Genomic DNA, 22,231 nt, shown 5'->3' with positions numbered 1-22,231 from the left:
TCAAAGTAGGTGTCCCAGCTAGGTGAGAAGTGAGGCATACTGATGGGAAAGCGTGAGGAGAAAATTATGTCCATTTGCAGACAGACAAGAATATTCCCTTTTTTAGTGCTATGTTCTTAAAAGGTGCTAATCATGCCTCAAATTATGCTATGTGCAATACTTCAGATTTACATCAAACACTCAGTGGTCTAGGCATAGAAATATTTATTCTGCATAGAACCCACTTCACAGAGAAATAATAGTTAGATGTACACAAGGAAGACAGAAAAGCTGATAAAATATTATCACTAAAGTCCCCAAAACAGTGAAATAAAGGAAAACAAGCCCACACATAACTTAAGTTACACGTTCAAAGACTATACTGTACCTGTGCATACAGAGCAGGTGGGCATAGACAGGAATTACCCTGAACTTCAAGAAAGCAATAGCTTAGATGCCACGTTTCTGACTGACACTGGCTAGGAATCTCTGCTTTATACCACTAGAAAGCCAAAATTGTCTGCTCAGTGAAGCTACATTTAATTTTTGTCCTGACAAATGGTGAAATACAAGACTTGAAGACGTTTTGAAAGAGTTTGAGGTGTTTCATCATTACTTCTCTGCTTTTATTTATCAATAACCAGCTTGAAAGATGATAGATAGATAACAGTACTCATCAGAGTAACTCTGATATGCATTCTTTGAACTTGAACGCRCGCCAGGCATATGAGTGGTGCTGTAATGGCTGCACTAGCACTTGTTTGGAAAGCTCTGAATAACACACTTGTGGTTTCACCATTTACAAGCAATGCAGTGATCCCAAACTGTTAGTAGCATCTGTTCTATATTGTTTCACACACAAATATGATCCCATATATACACAATTCATCTAGTTATCAGTCAATAATATCAAATGCACCTCATAAACATGTTTGGAAATTAAAACAGATGTTTAATCATATAAGCAATCAAGGCTTACAAAAAAAAAGAAACCACTGGACTAATAGTAACTGCAATGGAATTTTTTTTTTTGACATATATCTTAGCTGTTAATTCTGAGTTTTGCTACATCCTGCTTCACACTGCTTTTTCTTGAATGAAAGAATCTCAACAGGCAGAGAATTACCTACTCCACTAGGAATGTTGCACATAAGGAAGGATGTCATAAAGTCCAGTAGAACTACAAAACATAGGCTTAGAAGTCCAACACCAATTACTGTCTAAAAGGCAGAATAAATTCCTCTTCCAGTAGAAAAAGGTTTATCTTGCCATTTTCTCTAACATGTTTTCTGACAGGAGTATTTTAGACTTCTGCACAGTTAATTATTTTCACATTTTGTGACATCCTTCAAGAACTTTTATGACAGAGATGAAATGTTCTGAACACAGGCCATTCAAAAGTAAATGGGCAGAAACCTGTACAGAAATGTTTGTCTGGAGATGAGTGCGGGAATATTTAAATAATCAGGTGAAACAGAGATGAGAATGAATAGACACATCCCCTTTTTAGAATTAGTCTCCCGTTCAAAACTAGAATTAGTCTCTGCCAGCAAAAGCAGTCATACACTTTTAAACAGCATTCATGAAGGGTATTTGCAGGGTTTCCTTAATGTGCCGTTTCCTTTAATCATTCCTAATAAGCTTTTGCCCTCACTATATTAAGACTTCATTCCAAACAGGCTGTTTACAGGAGACAAATATGGGCAAAGATGGTGCGCTGTAGCTGTTGAGTGTTCCCATTTCTTCCAGAGCTACCAGGAAACCGGTGAAAAATGTAGACTATGCTTTCTGCACAAGAGCATATAATTCTCAGCATCAGAGAAATGTCCCTCTTTTCCTAGGAGTATCCTCCTCTTGCCTGCTTCTCAATTCGTATAACAAAGAATCAGCCTTTCTTCTTTTTTTCTTTTCTCCCTCCCTCCCCCCACCCCCGCCTTTCCCATCAGGTTACACTAGTTTCTCTCTTGTACACCTGGTTCTGCTTTCTTCCCTCGTTCTGACTTTTCTCATTTTAGCTCTTGAGAGAAACCTTCCTTTGCAGGTCCAGAAGACAAGCGCAACTTCTTCAACACATACGTAGAAAGAGCCTCTGAAAGCTAGCTGGTTAGCTTCCCCCCCCCCAATAACTTTGGGGGTGTGTCTGCATTGCAAGAAAAGCACACTCTCAGGTTCATGTTCTTGCTCAGATCTTAAATGCATATCTCGGAAATTTTTATAGTCATTTCCTAAAGTAAACATAGCCCGATCCTGAATTTGCACAGCTTTCTTCAGTCCTGTGCTCCATCATCAGAGGTCCAGGAAGATTTGCTTCCACACGCAAAAGTTCAGATCCAAAGAGGGTCAAATCCCAGAATGTTGTGATCCCACCAGCCTGATGCAGAAATGCTATCACGTCTATGGGTTTAAGTTAACAATTGCAGATTTCACTGTGGCTTCCCAAACTGGTTTGCATGTTTCTTCCACATCCTCAGTAATCACCTTTCCATGTCTCTACAATTCCCAAAAGTATCTCCAGTTACTCTGAATTAGTGTTGCATCATAAATATATTAGGTCAACAAAGCTAGGTATGAATGCAGGATAACATAACTTTTCTTGGGCTATTATGGAAAGACAAGTTCTTCTGCAATACTCCACACACAAATTCCAAGAAAAAATTATCCATGAAGGACTTCTGAAACCACCTCCACAAACTGAAATACCATACAGATGTGAGCAATCAGGAGGTAAAGTGCTGTTTGGAGCATTTTAAACAAACTGTATGGGGAGGTAGAAGGCAGTTTGCCTGTCTCAAGTGCACAGGTGGTATCCAAAGCCAGCAGGTACTTACTGATGAATATGAGCTCTCCTGTTTTTGTTTATGCTGCTTCTCCAATAGTTAGGGGCTCCCACTAGGTTGAGGGATCAAAGTATGGCTCTATTATGTGAAGAAATACTCTAGAGATACAAAAATCTATGATTTTTCTGCTTATATACACACAAGGAAAAAGAGTCCATAACAGACAATCATATCTCTTTCAGACCCCACATCTTCAGTAACAATCAGTGTTATTTCCAATGCAACTATTTTGAAGGATGCTTATCATGCCTGATATCGTCAGAATCCCTGACATACTCTTTTTAAAATACATCTGCTACTAATATGGTAATAGCATGTGCTGATAGTTAAATCCCTAGGGATAGGGACTGGACTGAATTTATTCAGTGAAGAAAGAGATGTTGTATTTATTTATCAGTATGCACTTAGCAATCATGTCAGTGAGACCTAGGCACTATTGGCTTATAGAACAGTTGTCAATCTTGGCTACAGCACAGTGTATAACCATATTACAGGAGGGATGCGAACTAGGTTAGGCTATGATCATCTTTCAAGATTTACAAGCCATTTTGTCAACTTTTACTGTATTTTAATTTTCTCGACTTGAATGCAAATTCCAATGTTGTATTACATTCAATATTATGAAATCATGTTTTCTCTTTAAAATATCTTTTTTTTCTTTTTTTTCTTTTTTTTTTTTTTTAAGTTCTGTATACCTTTCTCACTGGATGGAAAGCTGATTGTTGCAATGTGCTCTCAGAGGAGTGACTGCTGACACTGGATCCTTCATCCAATGACTGTGACTGGGAGGGAATATCACTTCTGTCAAGAGGAATTACAGGCTTTTGCGCATCTAGTTCAGTAGAACTCTCACAGATCTACAAATAAAGATTAAGAATTAGTGTTTTCAAAATCTCAGAAAGTAAAATGGTAGCAAAATCGCATCAATTCACAGCATACATAACATGACAACAATGAAAAGACTTTGAAGCAACAGAGGCATTCAAACTAACTAAACAGAGAGAGAAACAAATAGAGAAAGACATTTCTCTCAAACACTTCATGGAAAAAATCCAGAACAAAATTGTTGAAATGGACAGCTATTCCAGAAGCCTGTTGTCTGCTCCTTAAGCTACTTTGAGAGCTACACAAGGTGAGAAGTCCACAGAACTTACACAATGGAAAATCCCAACCACCTTTCTTCAGATCTGCCAGAGTCCTTACTGTGCTCTGAATGAGTTGCAAAGCCACCTTATTGTACCACCTCATCTGCCTCACAGAGTTTGGATGCCCACCACCAGGCACTGTCCCTTGTTCAAATAGCAGAATTCTATCTAGCAGACGAAGAGGGGAGAAATTAGCCCTGCTGACAAAACTGCAATACTACAGCAGGTATGATGGCAAAAAAAAAAAAAAAAAAAACACTTAAAGGATGTGATTCAATAGCAAGAACAGTGACTAGTAGAACAGGAAATAACTCTCAGACTGAAAAACTGTGTTCCTTCATTCTTTTTCCACTGCTCAGCCAGAGTCAAAAAGCCTTTCTCAAGGACTCAGGGCTGGAAGCTTCCAGTAAAAAAAGAAGTGTTGAGATGGGGAATGAGACTACTGCAGCTCATAACCTAAACTGAATGACTCCTCTCTGTTCCCTTAACTTCTCTGAATGTTCCTGTTTACTCATAGCACATAACAAATGAAATGAAGAACAGTTCAGCTGCTAGGACGCTGGACTAGGATTCAGAAGAAGTGGTTTTATTTCTTCTTTGCTGTAAAACTAAAGTCATTCATTCTATTTGTCTGTCCTTTAACTACCTATCCACAAAAGAGGAGTGATAATGCTTTTATTCTCCCACTCTCTGCTTGCCTTGTCTGTTTAGACAGTCAGGTCTTTGGAATACATACTGCTTATGCAGCACTTTACAGAAAATAATGGCCTGATCTCCATTAAGCCTGAAGCCTCTGCTGAAATACAAACATAGACAAGAAGACAGTAAGTCTAACCAAATATAAAAAGTCACAAAGGTGTTTCCCATTTGGGGGATTATACTGACTAAATACAATAGGAAATGACTTCTAGAGAACTTACTTGTGCTTCATCTTGGATTTGCTGCTGAACTGGGGCTGGCTGCCTCACTATATAGTTTATCTGACCAACTATGGTCTGTTGAACATGCTGAGGTGGTTTGGCTTGATTCAGCTGCAAGCTGGGCTGTCCTTGAGCCTGGAGAAGACGCTCCAGATCCTTTTTCATCTCTTCCAGTTCAAACTGGTGGTGCATTATGTCCAGACTCTGTTGGATGACTTGTTTGTGGGTATTCTCATTCTGACCTGATGGCGGTGATGCTGGTGGCTGCTGCTGCGGCTGCTGCAAGTGGTTAGGCTTCATCTTCTGGAGATGGCCAAGTTGCACTTGCACAGTTGGAGTCTGCAAAGGAGCCTGTGTGCACAATGGCTGTTGATGGCTTGTGTGAACTTGCTGAGCCTCATGCAATGCAACAGCATAACCAGGAGGTGCAGTCTGCTGCAGCTGCTGGGCTGGTAAATGCTTTCCAATCCTCCCAGACACACTCTCTGGCTCTGACAGAGATTGCTGCTCCAGCCCAGACTGTGTTAGTTTCAGAGGCTGGGGGGTGCCCCTTTGCTCTTTGTCATGTTGCTGTACGTYGTACTGCAGTGGAAAATGCTGCTTATGAGGTTCGGGAGGTTGTCGAAAATTCTGATGACGGTTCAGGTTTTGGTGAGAAGGCTGAGCTTTGTTCAGGTGAGGTACACTGAGGCAGTGTGAGCAACACACAGGTGTAGGACACTGAACTGGAGGTGGCAACTGACGTGGCTGGCTATTCGCAGGCTCTAGCTGTGATGCTGGTGAATGGTGCCCGTGATACAAGGATGTCTGTAATCCTTGTGCATTTCCACAGAGTAGCACATCTGAATGAGAAATGTGTCCACCTTCCACAGTGAAACCTCCTGTAAAACAACTATATATATGAGTATCCTATTCACACAGTCCTTCAAGATACTTTCAAGATGCCTTTTTTCAAGATTTTTGTGTGGTTTGAAGTCACACCAAATTCCTGCTGACGTCAGTGGAACTCATGGTTGAAATACCAGTCAATGTTTTGATAAAGTACCCTCAGCTTACATTATTTTAATTGATGGATATGGTTTATGCTTCCATTTTTCACTAAAGTATTAGCATATCTTTTCATCCATAAGCAAAGGTACAAAAGACTGCTTTCAGGGTGAAAGTGAGAAAAATAAAACAGATTTATGTTATATAGGACTGAATCATAGTCACAGAAGCTAGAAATAGAAATGACCGATGAACTGATTTTGTCCATGCTCTTTGCCAAGATAATATTATTTCCTGTAATACTTTACCTAGTGTTTTACTCCATCTAACTGTAATACTTTACCTAGTGTTTTACTCCATCTAATTTTGAATATCTTAAAATGGGAAGAGAAGCAACATTTTAGACCGCTGATCTGAACACTGAACTGAACTTACTGTGGAAAACCACTACAGTTGGGAAATTTATAGCTGGTGAGAAACAAACTCAATGTATGCACATACATTATATAAATAACAGTCAATATTATATAGCCAGTGTCTTAAAGCCATCTTTGTGCCCATTAATTTTAAGTCCCTCAAGCACTGCTCAGGTCCCTTGGCTGTTGAGATACTAGARGATCTGTGGAGCGCAGACATGGCTGAGCCTAGCTCACCCTGGGTAAGGCAGAGGAAATATCACAAGGCTCACTGCAGATTCGCCATTTCACCCAGGGAACCCTTGACAGAACTGCCAGGCCACAACGTTGTAGTTATAGAGTTGGTGTCTGCTGGCACAGAACTGAATTTCAAATAAAATAGGCAAAGTCAAGGCTATTTGACAGCCAGTACCACTACGTTCTAAGTAATTTCAGTTAGAAGTTTATACTTGATTACATTTAATATTTTATAATGTAAAAACATCAATTGAAACATTAGCTGTTAACTAGAGAATTTGGGAGGGTTTTATGTACTGTAATTAATTCCTATTTAAAGTTTCATGCAAATCAACAACAGGTCCATTGCTTATCCCTAAGCTCTTCTTCTCACAATAAATATTAAAATAACCAGGTCAAAGCCATTTAACAAACAGCTTGAAGTCTTATTGTGTGTTGTAAAGTGAAACATAAGCTAATAAAGCAAAAGGGTTGCTATGTCAATGCATTCTGTGTACATTACTACAAAATAAGGCAAAAGAACGTTGGTATAGAACTTAAAATGTCTTTCTGTGACTCTCACTCCTTTGTATTCTGTGGGTTTGGAACGCTGTTTTCTGACTATTTCTAACTATTTGGAACAAGGACCCATCGTTCTCACAGACTTGAAGTAATCCAGTTACATTTTTTTAATCACTATGTAGTTTTTGTAGAATGATTATGATCATATTTTGTTGTGACCCTACCTAAACAAGTCAGTATTATCAACCTTAGAAACCTTTTATCTTTAAGCAATTCTACCACTATCATAATAAGAATTTCTATGACTTTTACATGGACAGCCTAGCAGCTGCACTGTGGCCAGCTTGTATACTGTTTGTCATGTAACAAAAAAAAGTTAATTATCCAACATCTTTCATTTATTTAAGAATGCATTAGGGCAGGGAAATAGTGCTTAGAAACCATATGTTTTGCACCACTTAAGCCCTGGACAGTATTATCACTAAACTAGTAGTTGCGTTCTTACACTGCAATGTTTTAAGATCAAAAATAATATTTATATGGTACATTTATAGGTAATGTTTGTAGGATAATATTTATAAATAATGATGTCTTTTAATGAGCAAGTTGATATAACTGGGAAAACAGAAAAGTTCGGTCACAGTAACTTTTCTTCAGGTCTGTAACAAAAGAAACTAAACCAGAAGTCAAAACAAAAAAGGAGAGCACTTTAGGGAAGGTACTGTATTTTCTGCATCTGTCTCATCTAGTTTTGGGCACTTGTCTAATAAACAAAAACACTTTATTTTTCTTACCTAAATTGGACAGCTGTTTAGTCCAGTAGGAGGGATCCCAAGTAAATCTGATCTTCAGGGGAGGGCCGATGTCTGTGTTACAGTTTGTCTCTAATAAGCGCTGTATCTGAAATACAATCTGGTGAAAAATCAAAGGATTATGATTTTATTCATGATTGTAAAACCATAAAAAGTGTTTCATTTGGGAAACAGTAAATCATTAAAACAGTTCTCACATTCACTGCACAATTTCACTTTACTGAGAAAACAAGTATTGCTCTTACCAGCTCTTTACTGAAGAGAAATGGGATGCTGTTTTTACTGCACACTGCCCAGCTGATGAAGTTCTGCACGTGTTCAACCTGTCTGCTTAAAACCACAACACCTTGCAGCTGTTGTTCCAATTTCTGCTTCCTTTCACTGGTGATTCTCTATTAATAATGTGAAACAGTAGGAGATACTTGTCATCATTCAGACAGACATAATGCATACAATCATCAGCATTACATTATGCATTATTTGCATTGGCACTGTTATGTAGAAACTCTAAACTACCAGTCATAAAGAGAAAGCAAACCCTATTCAACTGATAAGTCTGAGTTCAGGAAAAACAACAAACAGGAAAACAAGAAGCTAGTTTGTTTTGAAGTACACAAAATGTGCACACACATTCTCTGTAACTACATTAGAAAACATGATTAACTCATAACATGCATTCATTTTGTCACTTTATCATAAATCCTTGTCAACCATTGATCCAAACCTACAACTGCAGAAAAAGATATATTTGAAAACATAAACAAAGGGACACTAACGTTCACAATCTGTATTCCTTTCATTGGCATTGGGATTTAATTTTAATTTAGTTTAATTTCCCAAGATATCAAAGAAACTACTGTTACTTACTTCAAGTTGTTCAAGAAGGATGTTTGTTCGTTTATTGATTTCATTCATCAAAACCATCTTGGCCATTTTGATTTGATTCTCAACTTTTTTGTATAAATGTTTTACTTCAAGCAACCTATGGGGAAGATGAGTGAACTGATAAGTCATTCAGTGCTTGATAGTTACTTATTACAAGAACTGATCTAAGTATTGGCAAAGAAATCCAATGAAAGTTGTATCATTTCCCGTAAGTTTTGCTACACTTCTCTTCAAACATGCTAATGCTGATTGACACTAACAAACATCATGCTATGAATAGTCCAAGTTTTTCTTCAACAAGCACATGCAGAGCCACATCCAAAAAACTCACGCAATTCRGATGGCCCGTTAACAACAAAGGGTTGAAATAAAAATTAATTTCTACTTAATGACTTCACTTTATGCTAGAGTATAAATAGATTTATACCTATTTCAAACACTTGAAAGAGTATGTCTTCTACATTAATAAAACTGACAGCTAAGACATAATCAGTAGTTGAAATCTAGTTTAAATAATGAAATATTTTCATTTTTATATCAGTCTTGACTAAAACTGTAGCTTGTTTTGAGGTTTCTTGAAGAAATAAGCTATTTCAAAGTTATCTTTATTTCTCATCTTTTTAAATTCTAGTTCAGAAAAAGTAGACTATAGAAATAAAACATTAAACTCTGAAGTCAGCTGTCACATGCCTCATATGGACTACCAAACCCTATAGTACAATACCATGACATGTGAGCACCATTTAAAGATAAATTTAGTATTTTTAATCTTCCTATTACTTCCTGCTCTCCAAAAAAAACCATAGCATCTGCAATTACTGCTGGTAACCTACATTTAGCAAAAATAATGTATTTACTGATCACCCACTTTCAAGAAATTAATGCATAACAATTACCTGTCTTCAATCTGTTTAGCTGAAACCTGAATCCCATTTTTTTTCTCTTCCACTTTAGCTATGACATTCTCCAGGATAGCCCTCTGATTTTGCAGAGCTTCATCAAGGTGTCTGAACCTGAGAAAGGAAGGGAAATTCTCACACCACGCTCTTTTCTGTTGACAAATAACTATTGAGAAGTTAAAGAATGGCTGTGTTCTTCTTTGATATGCTCAAATAAAGCACTGTTTGCACTTCCTGATGTTACAAGCTAGAGGGGAATTCCTGAATCTAGCGTTGCAGCAGCCACTAGAACCACTAAGCAAAACTGCCCACTGCTAGATGTCACCTGCTGCTCTGTGTTTCCCTTGAGTACGGCTTGTTTCTCTCTGCAGCCAGACAGACCCACTGAGGACTCAGCAGGATGCACAGGTCAGAGGGTCMATTTTGCTTTATTTGTAAAGCCTGAATCCCATGGTGAGCCAAGAGGGAGCTGTCCTAACCACTGGACCTTTTATTGAATATAGCTTATGCAAACGAGAGCCTTAGCTCTTCTTTTCTCTGTGCAATGGTTGAAGTATAAAGGCATAGACCTATTTAAGAAAAAGGCCACTCCAGACATCTGGTAGACTGCCAGAAAACCTAGGTTAAATCTTTTAGAACTTGTGTTTAAAAACATTCTTTACTAGTCTGAAAAATAAATCATTTACATTACTGAAGGTTGGTAGCCCATGCTGATAAGGAGTTCATACCTCCTGACAATGTTCAAAGGGGTCTTAGCTGGACTTCAGCCTCCATACTTAAGCACTGAATTCTCAGATAGGGCCATCCTTTATTTATTTACATGTTTATTGTCTGCCACCCAACAGCTTTGCCTGTAGTGTGTGAACTGTAGGAGCTGGCATCTGTAACTCTGGCAATCCATTTCAGCTGCCACAGGTACTGCTCTTCCTAAATTTCTTCTGCCTTCTTTCTAATGTAACTCCTATAGATTGATTTTGGCTTTCTATATTTGAAGGCAGAAGCTATATGCCTAAAGCAGAAGAAGCAGGCATGTTCAAGTCAGTTACTGTCAGATGGACAGTTCAGGGGTGCAGCTGCCTTATAGCCTGTCTGGACCCAGTCACCACCTTCTTTCCTACTACAAATGCTCTGTGACTGCTATCCCAAACATTACCACCTCCCACAGAGACAGGCTCATGTTACAAGGAATCACCCTGTCACTGTCTACATACAATTTCTTACTTGACTCACACACTTCTGCACACAAACAGCAAGCTTCAGCGTTGGTAACTCTCACCTTGTGTAGTCTTGGTGTCTTTGATTAAGGTAAATACAAGGATTTGAACCATGTTCAGCTTCTGCCTTTGAGCACAACCGCAAGGAGTTAGATGCATGTATATACAGTATTTGGGCAGATAATTCAAGCAGGAGGGTGTACACTGCTGAGAGCAGTGTATAATCCTGTGAGAATAGTAACCCATGTGTCACCTGGCTTGGGCAGAAGACAACTGAACTGAGTTTGCTGTGGCCTGTAAGTTTGACCTAGACTACAGTTTCAGCTGACAGAAAATGCAGATGAACAGTCTTAAATTTAAATTAGATATGTTTTTAGATGGGATTATGAAACAGACATTGAGCAATTAATGTTTGGTACCTATGTTCCTTATGCTCTGTCAGAATGCAGCTGCGACACGTAAGGGTATCACAGGTCTCACAGAACACCTTGAGCGGCTCTTGAGTATGCATTGGACAAAATAAGGAAAATTCACTTGCTTCATCTTCAGCTGCTGAGGAATACAAAGCAATGGTGTCACTGAGAGAAACTGCTATTATAGTTCGAAAAGAGAGTTGCCAACTCTCACAATTTTGTTGAAAGTCTTGATGCTATTTTTAAAGACCCAGATTCTGGAACCATCTGATTATACGAAGCAGGGTTTGTTTGAGAATTTTACTGGTCTTGTAGATCCTACAAATTGAGCATATCAAAGAGGTTTAGAAACATGTAATTAAACTCAATTTATATTGTCCTCTAAATTCACGTGAGTTTTAAATATCCCATTGATTTTATGAACCTGCCTCATGACTTAATTCTCTGGGTTGGCAAAACAGTCAACAAAACTGTATTCTAAAATGTAGAAAAGTAAATATGTTAAATAAATCTGAAGTCACAGCAGAAGCAAGGAAATCCTTAATTCTTAAAAAGTCACGTGGGGGATTTTTTCTTTTTTTCTTTCTTTTTTTTTTTTTTACTGTTTTGGTTTCATTATAAATGCAGTACATAAACTTCAGCAGCTAAAGCATATTGATATTATGCACTAATACATTTTCTAATAAGGAATTTCTAAAAGAGTGAGATAATGAAGAGTAAGTGATGGACAGCAGAAACACAAGAGAAGTACTGTTCCTTTTTAATCTATTCTTGTCTTCTTTCTTGGATATAGCAGAATTGCTTGAGAAAAAAAGAACACTCAATGAAAGAATGCAAGAAAATTGAAAAGTTCAGAGAAACCTCTTGACTTGGATTCCCAAAACTTTGACTTCAGAGACAATTATTTTAACAGTGTAAAGTGTTAAGGAACACCCAGCATTAGTATTAGGGAAACCCATCATTTGCTCAAAACGGTCTGAAAGCCCAAGCAGAGTTAAGGTACAATGACAGATTTATGCAGGTGAATGTTCAAAACCTTTGTCTACAGGACCATCAACATTATTAGCACATACAGAAGTATAAGGGAGAAGAAAATCACACATTTGTATCCTCCAATGACACTATCCTGTCATTTTTACAAACACATGAGAAATTCAATAAAGCAAGCACCTTTAGATCAATGTTTACTGATAAAAACTTTAAAAAATTAAAAATTACTTACTTATATAACATTATTTGCTTATAAAAATGAGAAAAATTCTTCTATTTTCCCACACTAAATCCATCTTATTTATCTAAGCTAAAAAAACCTTGTGGCAGGGACCATGCCTGATCCTCTAGCAAAATGGAGCTTTTTATACAATCAAGCCTCTGAACTGGTTCTACTGCAACAACACAGAGACACAAGATACAGCAAGCTATACTAATTCAGTCACTTCAATCTATTTTCAAATTGGAAAACACACAACACAAGTAGAAAGGCTAAGAAAATTTAAGAGCTGACAGAAAATGAAAGTGYGGAGAAAATCCATGCCACGCTATAAAGAAAACATGCATCTGAGCAGGTAAAGCCAAGCATCTTACTTTTTGGATTGCTGTCTAAATATTTCTGAGTTGGTTGCTCTACTTCCCCCCATTCCATTAGCTTTTTCTCCCTTTATTGACCCAACATGCAAGAAGATAGTTCATGATTGATTAGATCATTTTTATGTAACAGCATTACATAGTTTACATTTTATGATTTACTTACTAGAGTACCACACTTTATTTTTCAGGAAAGTATATTTTTTATATTATCATTAAATCAAAAGCTAATACATAGCATTATTAAAAATGGGATGTTGAACCTGAGGGGTTTTTTTTAGCCCATGCCAATAATTTTTTTGTATCCAGGTGCATTATTCACCTCCGCTGCAAAATTTTCTCTGATTGCACTGCAAGTATGTACTTTTGCATTAAAAACTGCAGCAGACAAGGCAAATAATATATAACCAAGCAGTTGTATGTCAAAGACCATCTCTTCCTCCCCTATCACATCACATATCAAATCTTGAAAGAAAAACAGAATAAAAACTCCAAAACATTTATCTTAATTTTCCTGAGTTGGAAAAGCCCCTCTTGGTCTTCTGTGCCCATCTCCCAGCCCCTGCAGAGCATGAAAGCTGTGTTTTGAAAACTCAGGATCGAGTTATCCATGATATGTGTATTTGGAGAAATATTTAAACAGCTCCTGCTCATCAGGACATGTGCTCTTTAAGATCCAAGTATAATGAAGCTCGTTCACAATCTTATGTAATGACTTCTCAATTTTCTTTCTCTCCATGAAGGGTTCTTTAGCCTTTGGGTGACTGCAATCATCCCAAAGAAATCAGTATTTTTTTCAGGATTGTGTCAGATTTAAGAGACAAGCACATTTCAAATGCAAACTGAGAAGGATGAAAATCAATGTTATCTAATTACAACACAGACCCACAGTCTCTGCCTCTAGTAATTCCCCAGTTCAACGACATATCAGGGTGAACTGCTACTAAACCACAGCAGTAGGTATTCAAGACCTAATTTATACTCAGCTCAGAGCTAGGTTCTTCAGTTTTAAAATTAGTTGAATTTATATGAATCAGCAGCTAAACAAGCACGTGAACCTGCTTTTTCTAGGAGCAGACATCTTGACCCCCACTATCCAAGTTAGTTTCCTGAGCAGAACGTCACATGAAAAAAAGGGAAAGTTCAGTTGCTCCAAATTCTGAATTAGCATCACTTGAGTCACCATTTCCTGCAGTCTGCATTTTCCTATCTCAGGTGGATCTCCAGAACAATAAACAGGAAGTCTTGAATCTCTGTTATTCTAACCAGCAGATGACAACTGAGAAAGAGGAATCTCATCTTGGCTAATACAGTCCCCCCTCAACTTGCATAATTTGCAATGGCTTGCACTTTGATTTTATAGGTTCATATTCAACCTTGAGAGACTGCAAGTAACGAGTAGTAGAGCAAAGAGAAAATAATTCAGTGGGTGAACCGGCTTATAAATAGTTGGTATGTAAGTACCAGCTCATTTAGTTCTAATGTAGTTTTGGCAAAAGCAATTTTTCTACTCAAATGCAAAGCACAGGCTTCCACTTAACTAGGAGATAATCTATACTAAAATTGAATCTCCTTTTTAAGAAAACTGAGACTAAGAGAAAAAAGTTCTGATTTTTTGAATTTAAGTAGTCTGAGAGCACAGCAGAACTTTGCATATAATGAGATTCTCTTATTCCTAGTGTTAATGCCAAGCCCTCCAGTGCAAGGTTTGCTCTTCAGAGATTATTCCTCCAGAACAGTTCCTTACTCTGTCAAAAAGCATTGCTCATGTTATGCTCCCAGGGCCCACCTTGGCATTCTCCAATACACACCACATTCATTCTACAAGCAGACTTTAAAGTTTTCACATCTATTGGCCACAGATCCAGAAGGGTATTTTTTTGCTTTTTGGGGTTTTTTTACTATCAGGAAAATACAGTGGCTGTGAAAAAGATGCTGTTGATGTTGCTGTATACAGGCTGCCTCCTTCATTCACCGTTATATAAAAAGCATTCCTGTCTTGGCCCATCATTTAATCATCTGCGAACCACATCTCAGCATCAGTTCATGTTCATCATCAGCTGTGTTARCCTGGCACTCCTAAGTTAGAACCGGAATTTTTGAGAGTACCTCTAAGTGGTTCAGCCAAAAAGAATATACTGGAGCAACTGAACAATATATAAATACTAGGTAGAAAAAATTTAAGTCAAAGTGATGCTCGGCACTTGCTTTTTACTTATCTGGTTTTATGCTTAAAAATAAGGTCCTGTTTTTCAGTGTAAGAGTTCAGTGAGTGTTCTTAGCTAAACAACTGTGACACAGACCATTTCAATTCCCAATGAACATATTTGAAACAATGGAGTCTAACTTAACTAGAAAACCCCCCCAGCTACTAGACGTTTCTAGTGCCCTCACAGAATGTTGTGAAGGTGAATAAAACAAAGCTATTTTCAACCAGGAATGGTATTTCCAATGCCAAGAAGCCCTCACAAGGAAACCCCTGACAGCAGCATTGCTTCTTACGGATCTTCACTTCAGACTTCCAAAAGATGAGTYCATGGCAGGGGGGAGATCAGGCTCCCTTTAAACTTTTTCCTGAGAAAATTCTTCTGCAATATACAGTTTTTCTGTCCCAGTCCAGTCCTGCCCCATTTTACCCTCCCCCATTATCTTCAGAACACAAATTTGACCTGAGGGTAGAAATCTTAAAAAAATCACATGAATTTAGCACACTTGTCTGCAGCATGACCTCAAGAGGCCGGGGGCGCTGCCAGGTAGCCAGCTCAGTCGTTCAGCTGCATGACCTGGGTCCTGCAGGCCCTGGAAGGAAGCATGGGGCAAGTGGTTCACAGGGTAAAAGGTCCAGGGAAGGACCGGGATGGAGACCTGCAGATTCTGCATGGCGGGGTAGGCAAGATCAGAGGCATTACACAGATGATAGATATTGCAAAGGAATAAGCAGAAAGAGACGTTTCCATGGGAAGCCAGGTTCCTTTATATCTCCTCCTCAAGGAAGACCTTGTTTATCAAAATTATACAAATGTCAGAATAGACAGGATCAGCCGGGGGTGATGGTTCTACTTTACTTCATTTCAGACCCAGTGAATCTTAGTTTTCAGGTGAGGAAAAAGTCTGTCCCTTGCAAAGAAAATAGCAAAAGTTACAACATTTTAAAGATGCAAGAGTGATAGAATAGAGAGTCTCTAAACAGGTGCAAGAGCTTAAAGAGAAGGTAGCTGTAGTTCAGAAGCACCATACAGAGACTGAAGGTTACTGAACCTGAAAGCAGAAGAAGCCTTACTTCCAAGAAAGAAAAAAAATCTCAGACCAGGTTGTAATATGTCCTAGCTTTTGCTTTCTTTGAAATATCCCGAGGGGCTATTTATTTTACATCCCCAACCGTGTTTTAGATTAACTAGCCTATATGTACTACTAACCTCTTTGTTCATTATTCTTTGTTTCAGCAGAGTATTTAGGACTAAATAGATGACAAAGCATTTTAGTAAAAAAGTGTTTTTGTATCTTTTTATTTATACAGCAAACAATACCACAACTAAGCCACAGGTAGATTTTCTTAGCGTTATTTGTCAACAAAAATGGGTTGGTAAGCCTTACTCAGAGTGAAATGAAATTATAAACAGCTAGAACCTCAAAACCACAGTCCTTATCGTGCCATCAACTCAAGAAGAAAAACATATTGTCCATCCAATCAAGGCACTTGCGGGGGTGTTTCAGTTTATATTTTCTCCAGAAAAGACCTAGAAAACATTTAAATCTGTCATCTGTGCTTTTTTATTATTCTTACAGACTATTTTTCTTGTTTTCACTCTATTGGCAACCACGTATCATGTCTCATGTGAAGTGCCTCAAGCTGTTTCATAGGAACACCCAGGACTTAAAAGAACTCTGTGCTAAAAATAAAGCAGAGGCTTCTATATGCAAAATCCTAAAGCCAGAGAAAACCATTATAATCAGTGGGCTGTATCTATGTTTATTCCTTGTTCCATCTTTCATGTTCCTTACAAAGAATGATAGTGCAGCACAAACTCTCTAGCACAAATAATTTCACATGTGAGCAAAATGTAAACTTTGTAAACATTGTATAAATTGCAAGACTCTTATTTTAGATTACAAATATCATATGTAAGTTTAGGTTAGCACACTCCTCAGCAGACCTCTGGCATATGAGCAACAAAAATAATGAACAATAGCAGCAGATGATCACCCTCCTCTGTGGATCATCACTGTAGAGCAATATGAGACGCATTTGTCAGTGGGTTCCAGCTGTGCTTACTGACAGTAATACACTGGTTGCACTCGGGAACCCTGTTTTTCACTCCAGGCTTAGGAAAGGAACATCCTACAGTAGTCACAGTCTTTTCCTCTCCGCGACCCTCCCTCCCCCATCCTGCCTGCAAGCACAGGGATTGCTTTGGTGGTTTCCTGAAGGCAAGTATCAAAAAAGGGACAGAAACACTGAAAGAGCAAGACCTATTGCCATGGAAGCCTACCAAATCCTAACCTGATGCTCTGCAGACTGAAAAGGCCCAGGGAAGAGACTGTACCTCCGTAGAACTCATGTAGCCAAAATGCATCAGATAATATGGAGCATTGATTGTGGTGAGGGTAGGTTTAGGCCCCTATTATTGTAGCGGATGGCATAATCTCTCATTCACACATACAAACCCTTCTGAGTCAGACTCACATGGAGCATGGTGTCTCTAGCACAGAGCCCGAGACTGCTCCATTTTCAGCTGAATAACTGTTATTAGAAGAAACATAAAACTTCAAAGTGCATCTTCTGTACCTGAACAGCCCTTCATGGATACAGATAGGAAGCGGTCTCCAGTTTCCTTGCTATGTCTGTGTTCCTCTGTACATGAACTGCACAGCCACTTATTGCAGCTTGTACAGAGACTGTGAGCAGGTCTCTTCTCTTTACACGTGGAGCAACTCTGAGAACAAAAAGTGCAATTAAATACAAGGATAATGAACTGGCTTGTAGATACTGTTATCTTAGACTATGATTCAGCTTGGTAAGCTTGAGATTTTTTTCTTCCTCAAACTAGTGTGATTAAAGTGATTAAGAGTACTGTTACTGTTAAAGGGATCAGCATAAAATAAAGATTTGGAGCTGTTAAACCAAATTGTGTGTCTTTCTATGGTCTAGTACAATTGAGCATAATTATGACATGATGCAGGAACTATTCAGTAAAATTCTAGGTTCTGTGTTACACATGAGATCAGAACAATTAATCACAATGACTTTCTTCTGAACTGAAAAATCCATTAATTTTGTCCGATTTCAGTATAAGGAAGGCTGGTGAAAGTTACTTCTGAAAGTGAATGCTGTGCTTTTTAGTCCCTTGCTATTAGTGTTGCAATACTTACTGATGGCTTTAACACATCAAATTAGTGTACCCATTTCTTAAAWAAAAATATTTTCTACCTCAAAGATTGTCTAGGTTACAAAACAAAGAAAACATTAAAGGAGGGTGAAAGATAACCATCAAAAATTTTTTAATCTAACTATCATTTCCTCCCAAATGACAACATTATCAAGAAACATTTTACCTTATCTTGCTTTAGTGACATTCACTCATTTCTGCCCATTAAAGGTTATCAAATAACCTACAAAATTTATAGCCTGGGGTCCTCATCTACTTTCAGGTATATGAATTTAAATTGGAGCAAATTCAATAGAGCTACTCTAGATCCACATTGTTTACTTAAAATTAGAGTTTACTATATTGGCTGTAGGATTGCATGAACAACTCTGACAGTGATACAGCGTAACTATCAGAAAAATACAATAAAACATGCCAAATGGTAAGGCAATTTTGAAAACAATATAGAGACACCCACACACTATTAATGAAAAACTTAGTTCCTGTTCCCTAAAGAGAGTTGAACAAAGATGAGCTCAATTTATATATTGATATCAAATGTGATGAGAGATAAGACAGACGTGGGAGTATGAGAAGAACTGGAACTTTTAATTAACTGTCATCTGTACTGATTCAACCGTTCAGGGAATGCCCTCTTCTCCTTTATTATACAGGCCATGTTGTCTAGAACAGTCACTAAAGGTGAAATCAATAAAGCAGCACTTAAATGAGGTAGGTAATTTGATTTCTTTGTTATCCAGGACAAACTCAAGAGGTATTCCAAGATAGCTATGATGATACTTTACTTAAAAAAGGATTTGCACAAGGCATAAAATATCTTGTCTGAGAATTCCTAATATCAATATTCATTGACTTACCATAGCACCATACAATTTCCCAGAGTGATCATTGTGATATAGTTTTATCATCAAAGCATTAAAAGTTTTGTCAGCGGCTTATCATCGCACTCAAACATTTCCTACAAGTTTAGGAAACATCTCCTGTATTATGCATAGTTCTTGAGTACCGTTACTACTATCACTGCTACTCAAGCAACTAATATGAAGTGGCAAAGTGACTTCCTATGATGTCCTCTCTGCTGGACATCAGCTCAGCTTCAATTCAGTTTAGTTAAAATTGCATCCCAACTGTTCTGATGGAAAGCACGAAGAGAAGGATCTAACAGCATGCATTCAACGCACAGGCCCTGATTCAAGCCTTGGGAAAGGTAATAGATTTTCTCTTCACCCTGTCTCAGATCATGACTTTAGATTGCCTGAGGGGAGAAAAATTAGTTCTTCCTTTGCTGATTTTTCTAGTTTTAAATCACAGCTTAAATATTAAGTGGAACATCTGCATCTACCTAACTTCTGAGACTCAAGTTTGGCTCAAAGATTTCACTTCAGCCCAAGAATAAAAATTTTGGTTCCATTGAAATTCATGCAAATTTTACCATTCCCTTCAGTGAGGCTGGAATTTCACAACAGGTCCCTTATCAATTCACTGTTTAAGAGCTGTATTTCTAATATATATTTTTTTAAGAGGTTGAGCAATTCTTGACAATAAGGCATCAAAGCAAAGTTTTAAATGTCTTATATAGTCTAGGCTGGAAAGTACTTGTGTTGCTATTCTGGTATTTTAGCTGTTTGCTTATCAGTAACATTTTCCAAAAGGTACATGCAACAGTTTGAACCAAATAGCCAAAATAGCTTATATAACCAAAACGTACGGATATTTATTCTGGGGAGCAAATCTTGTTGTATAAAGAGAAATGGCCAATTTAAAAGGTAATCATGAAGGGCCAGCTTGGGGAACACATCACAAGTTTAGACATGCTCTGCCTTCTTTGTAATAACCAAAACTGCCTACTCATAAGCCTACCCATAACTGGCTGTTAGACAGTCTGAGAAGAAGTTATGCTGAACTGTACTGAACATTACTTTTAAGCTGCAGGGCACAGAGTGTTCCCAGAATTATATGGGGAAATGAGCAAGAGATTTTGAATCCCATATTTTGGGGATTCCKACAGCTGGTATATAGCACGTTCTATCATTTGTGCTTCACTATTTCGTACACTGAGAAATATCTTGCTTCCAAATGCTTTATTACAAGCCTTGACAGATTCCCATTTGAACACGTTAGATAAATTAAGAAAATGATGGCTGTTCAGCTTTGTCTCAGTTGGATGATCTGGTGCTTCTCTCTGCTCTCACTGATGGTAAGACTGTTGCTTTAGGTTTGGGGGGTTTTTTGGAGGGGGGGGGGTTAAGACAGAAAGCAAGCTTTACTGTTACATGACTTGATTGTCAATGAAAAGGAAGCAAGCCAAAGCTATTAGAAAGGTTCCCCAGTCCCTCTAGGGTACTGCTATGCTCCAGGGAGTATTCTGCTTTTACTGAATTGCTCTTAGGACTCCTAAGGGATTACAGAGAAGAAAAACCTTCTTCTAAAAGAAGATTTGAAAAATAATCTAGTGCTTCTGAAGACATTAAATATTCTCATTTGATTTCCTTTCTACACCAACTCTCATTGAAAGGTAAATGAAGTGAGTCATGGTAATTAAGAAATCCCAGTATAATAAGGGCATTCTAAACACTGCAGCACTATCTTATGAATTTTGTTCTTCTCTCTGAAGAGTGCATGTGAAGAGGCCTTTCTGCTTTACATAAAGCTATATTGTACTTCAGGCACCTTATACCTAAAGCCGTCAACACACACTTTGCTCGCATTAGTTACCAAATTTCACCAGTGCACTCCATGGATTAGGTTATGCGTTCCTTCCTTTTTAAAGATGGAGAAAATGACTGTGACAGGCAACTGTCTACTGTGACAGGGAAGAAGCACATCTCTTCTGTGCTTTTTTGGAACCAGATCACTGGGTTAGTCACAATTTAAAGCAGTCTCAGGCCTTCTCTGTGGGACAGAACTAACCTCTAAAGTGCTGTTACTCCTACAGGAGAGCAGAGGAGTGGAAAGATATATCTTCTGTCCTGTGTTCTGGAAAAAGTGTTTCCTTGTGCCCAAAGGCTCTGAAACTGAATATCCAGTATGGCTATCTAATTTCTTTAGGAATCAAAAGCACAAAAGAGACCACGATCTTGCTCAGAAGGTGAAGCCCCAAATCCCTAGTTCTTTGATACTAATTCTTACCTTTGGATAAAACAGTCAGCAAATTACAGACTATTTTTAACATGTTACCAGCTGTTTAAACTCCATTATCAGCAATACTACCACATTCTAAAATCTCTTACTCATGCAGATAATAGAATACTGTACCACAGAGGGAGCGGACATACACACCTTCCTCTATTTCCCCTGGGGTTCCAAAAAATTAGCAATACTGTGAGAATAGACCTGCCTGTTAATTAGATACTTAAAGCAAGTGAAATCCATCTTTGTTTGTACATACAACATCAATACAGGGCCAAGGTGGTAACCTTTGGCCTTCTAATTCTCCTTTGTTCCACCATGGAAAACCGAAATGTGATGTGATCACTTCATCATTAAAACAGGTCACCAGAAAACAATAACATCCCACTGAATCAAACAGATAATCTCGGTGTAATCATCCAGCCAATAATCTTTGTTTATGCTCACTTTGGGTTGAGAGTAGGAGATGATGAGGAATCCAAGAGATTCAGCATCTTCCTAGTATATGGTTTGTCACACAGATGCAGTCCTACACCACTAGTATCAACATTTAAAATGCCTTTGATTTCAAGTATATGGAGTCAAATGCCTTCTTCAAATAAAGACAAGTACTATGAAGGCAATACGTCCATCTTTAGGAGTGAAGTAATTACAGTTCTGCAAAGGAAAATGTAAGAGAATCATGTTGTTCAATATGAAGTTTAGTCTGCTTATCAAATAGTGTCCATCCGGCAGTGTTTTAACAACTCACAAGGCACCCAGCTTAGTGGTTTTCACTTACCTTTGCCATAGCTGAATTTCTAGTGGGAAAGTCCTTGAGAAAAAAATTTTCAACTACATCTCGTGCAAAGCATGTCTGTTTGCACACAGGGCAGGAAAGGATACC

At 38.1% G+C, this 22,231-nt stretch overlaps 1 protein-coding gene across 11 annotated transcripts in view; it reads right to left on the bottom strand.

Annotated features, from left to right (window-relative positions):
• The window catches only part of TRIM66 (tripartite motif containing 66), a 58,464-nt gene that overhangs the window by 20,700 nt on the left and 15,533 nt on the right, over nucleotides 1-22,231 (bottom strand). For 10 of the 11 annotated variants that reach the window (XR_003254278.1, XR_003254276.1, XM_026070183.1 and 7 more), the window contains 9 exons: nucleotides 22,127-22,230; nucleotides 17,616-17,763; nucleotides 11,252-11,384; nucleotides 9,616-9,732; nucleotides 8,702-8,816; nucleotides 8,080-8,226; nucleotides 7,817-7,934; nucleotides 4,882-5,762; nucleotides 3,512-3,673 (listed from right to left, as the gene is read on the bottom strand). Coding sequence is in view for 9 of the 11 variants with exons in the window: in XM_026070183.1 (XP_025925968.1) it covers nucleotides 3,512-3,673; nucleotides 4,882-5,762; nucleotides 7,817-7,934; nucleotides 8,080-8,226; nucleotides 8,702-8,816; nucleotides 9,616-9,732; nucleotides 11,252-11,384; nucleotides 17,616-17,763; nucleotides 22,127-22,230 (1,925 nt within the window). In the remaining 2 variants the exon portion in view is untranslated. The remainder of the gene's footprint in view (nucleotides 1-3,511; nucleotides 3,674-4,881; nucleotides 5,763-7,816; nucleotides 7,935-8,079; nucleotides 8,227-8,701; nucleotides 8,817-9,615; nucleotides 9,733-11,251; nucleotides 11,385-17,615; nucleotides 17,764-22,126; nucleotide 22,231) is intronic. The other variant, XM_026070154.1, reaches the window with a different exon arrangement.

This window comes from Apteryx rowi, unplaced genomic scaffold (genome assembly GCF_003343035.1).
Source record: "Apteryx rowi isolate R43461 unplaced genomic scaffold, aptRow1 scaffold_107, whole genome shotgun sequence".
Classification (NCBI taxonomy): domain Eukaryota; kingdom Metazoa; phylum Chordata; class Aves; order Apterygiformes; family Apterygidae; genus Apteryx; species Apteryx rowi.
The sequence above is the reverse complement of the archived record's forward strand: the minus strand, read 5'-3'. Positions and strand labels throughout refer to the sequence as shown.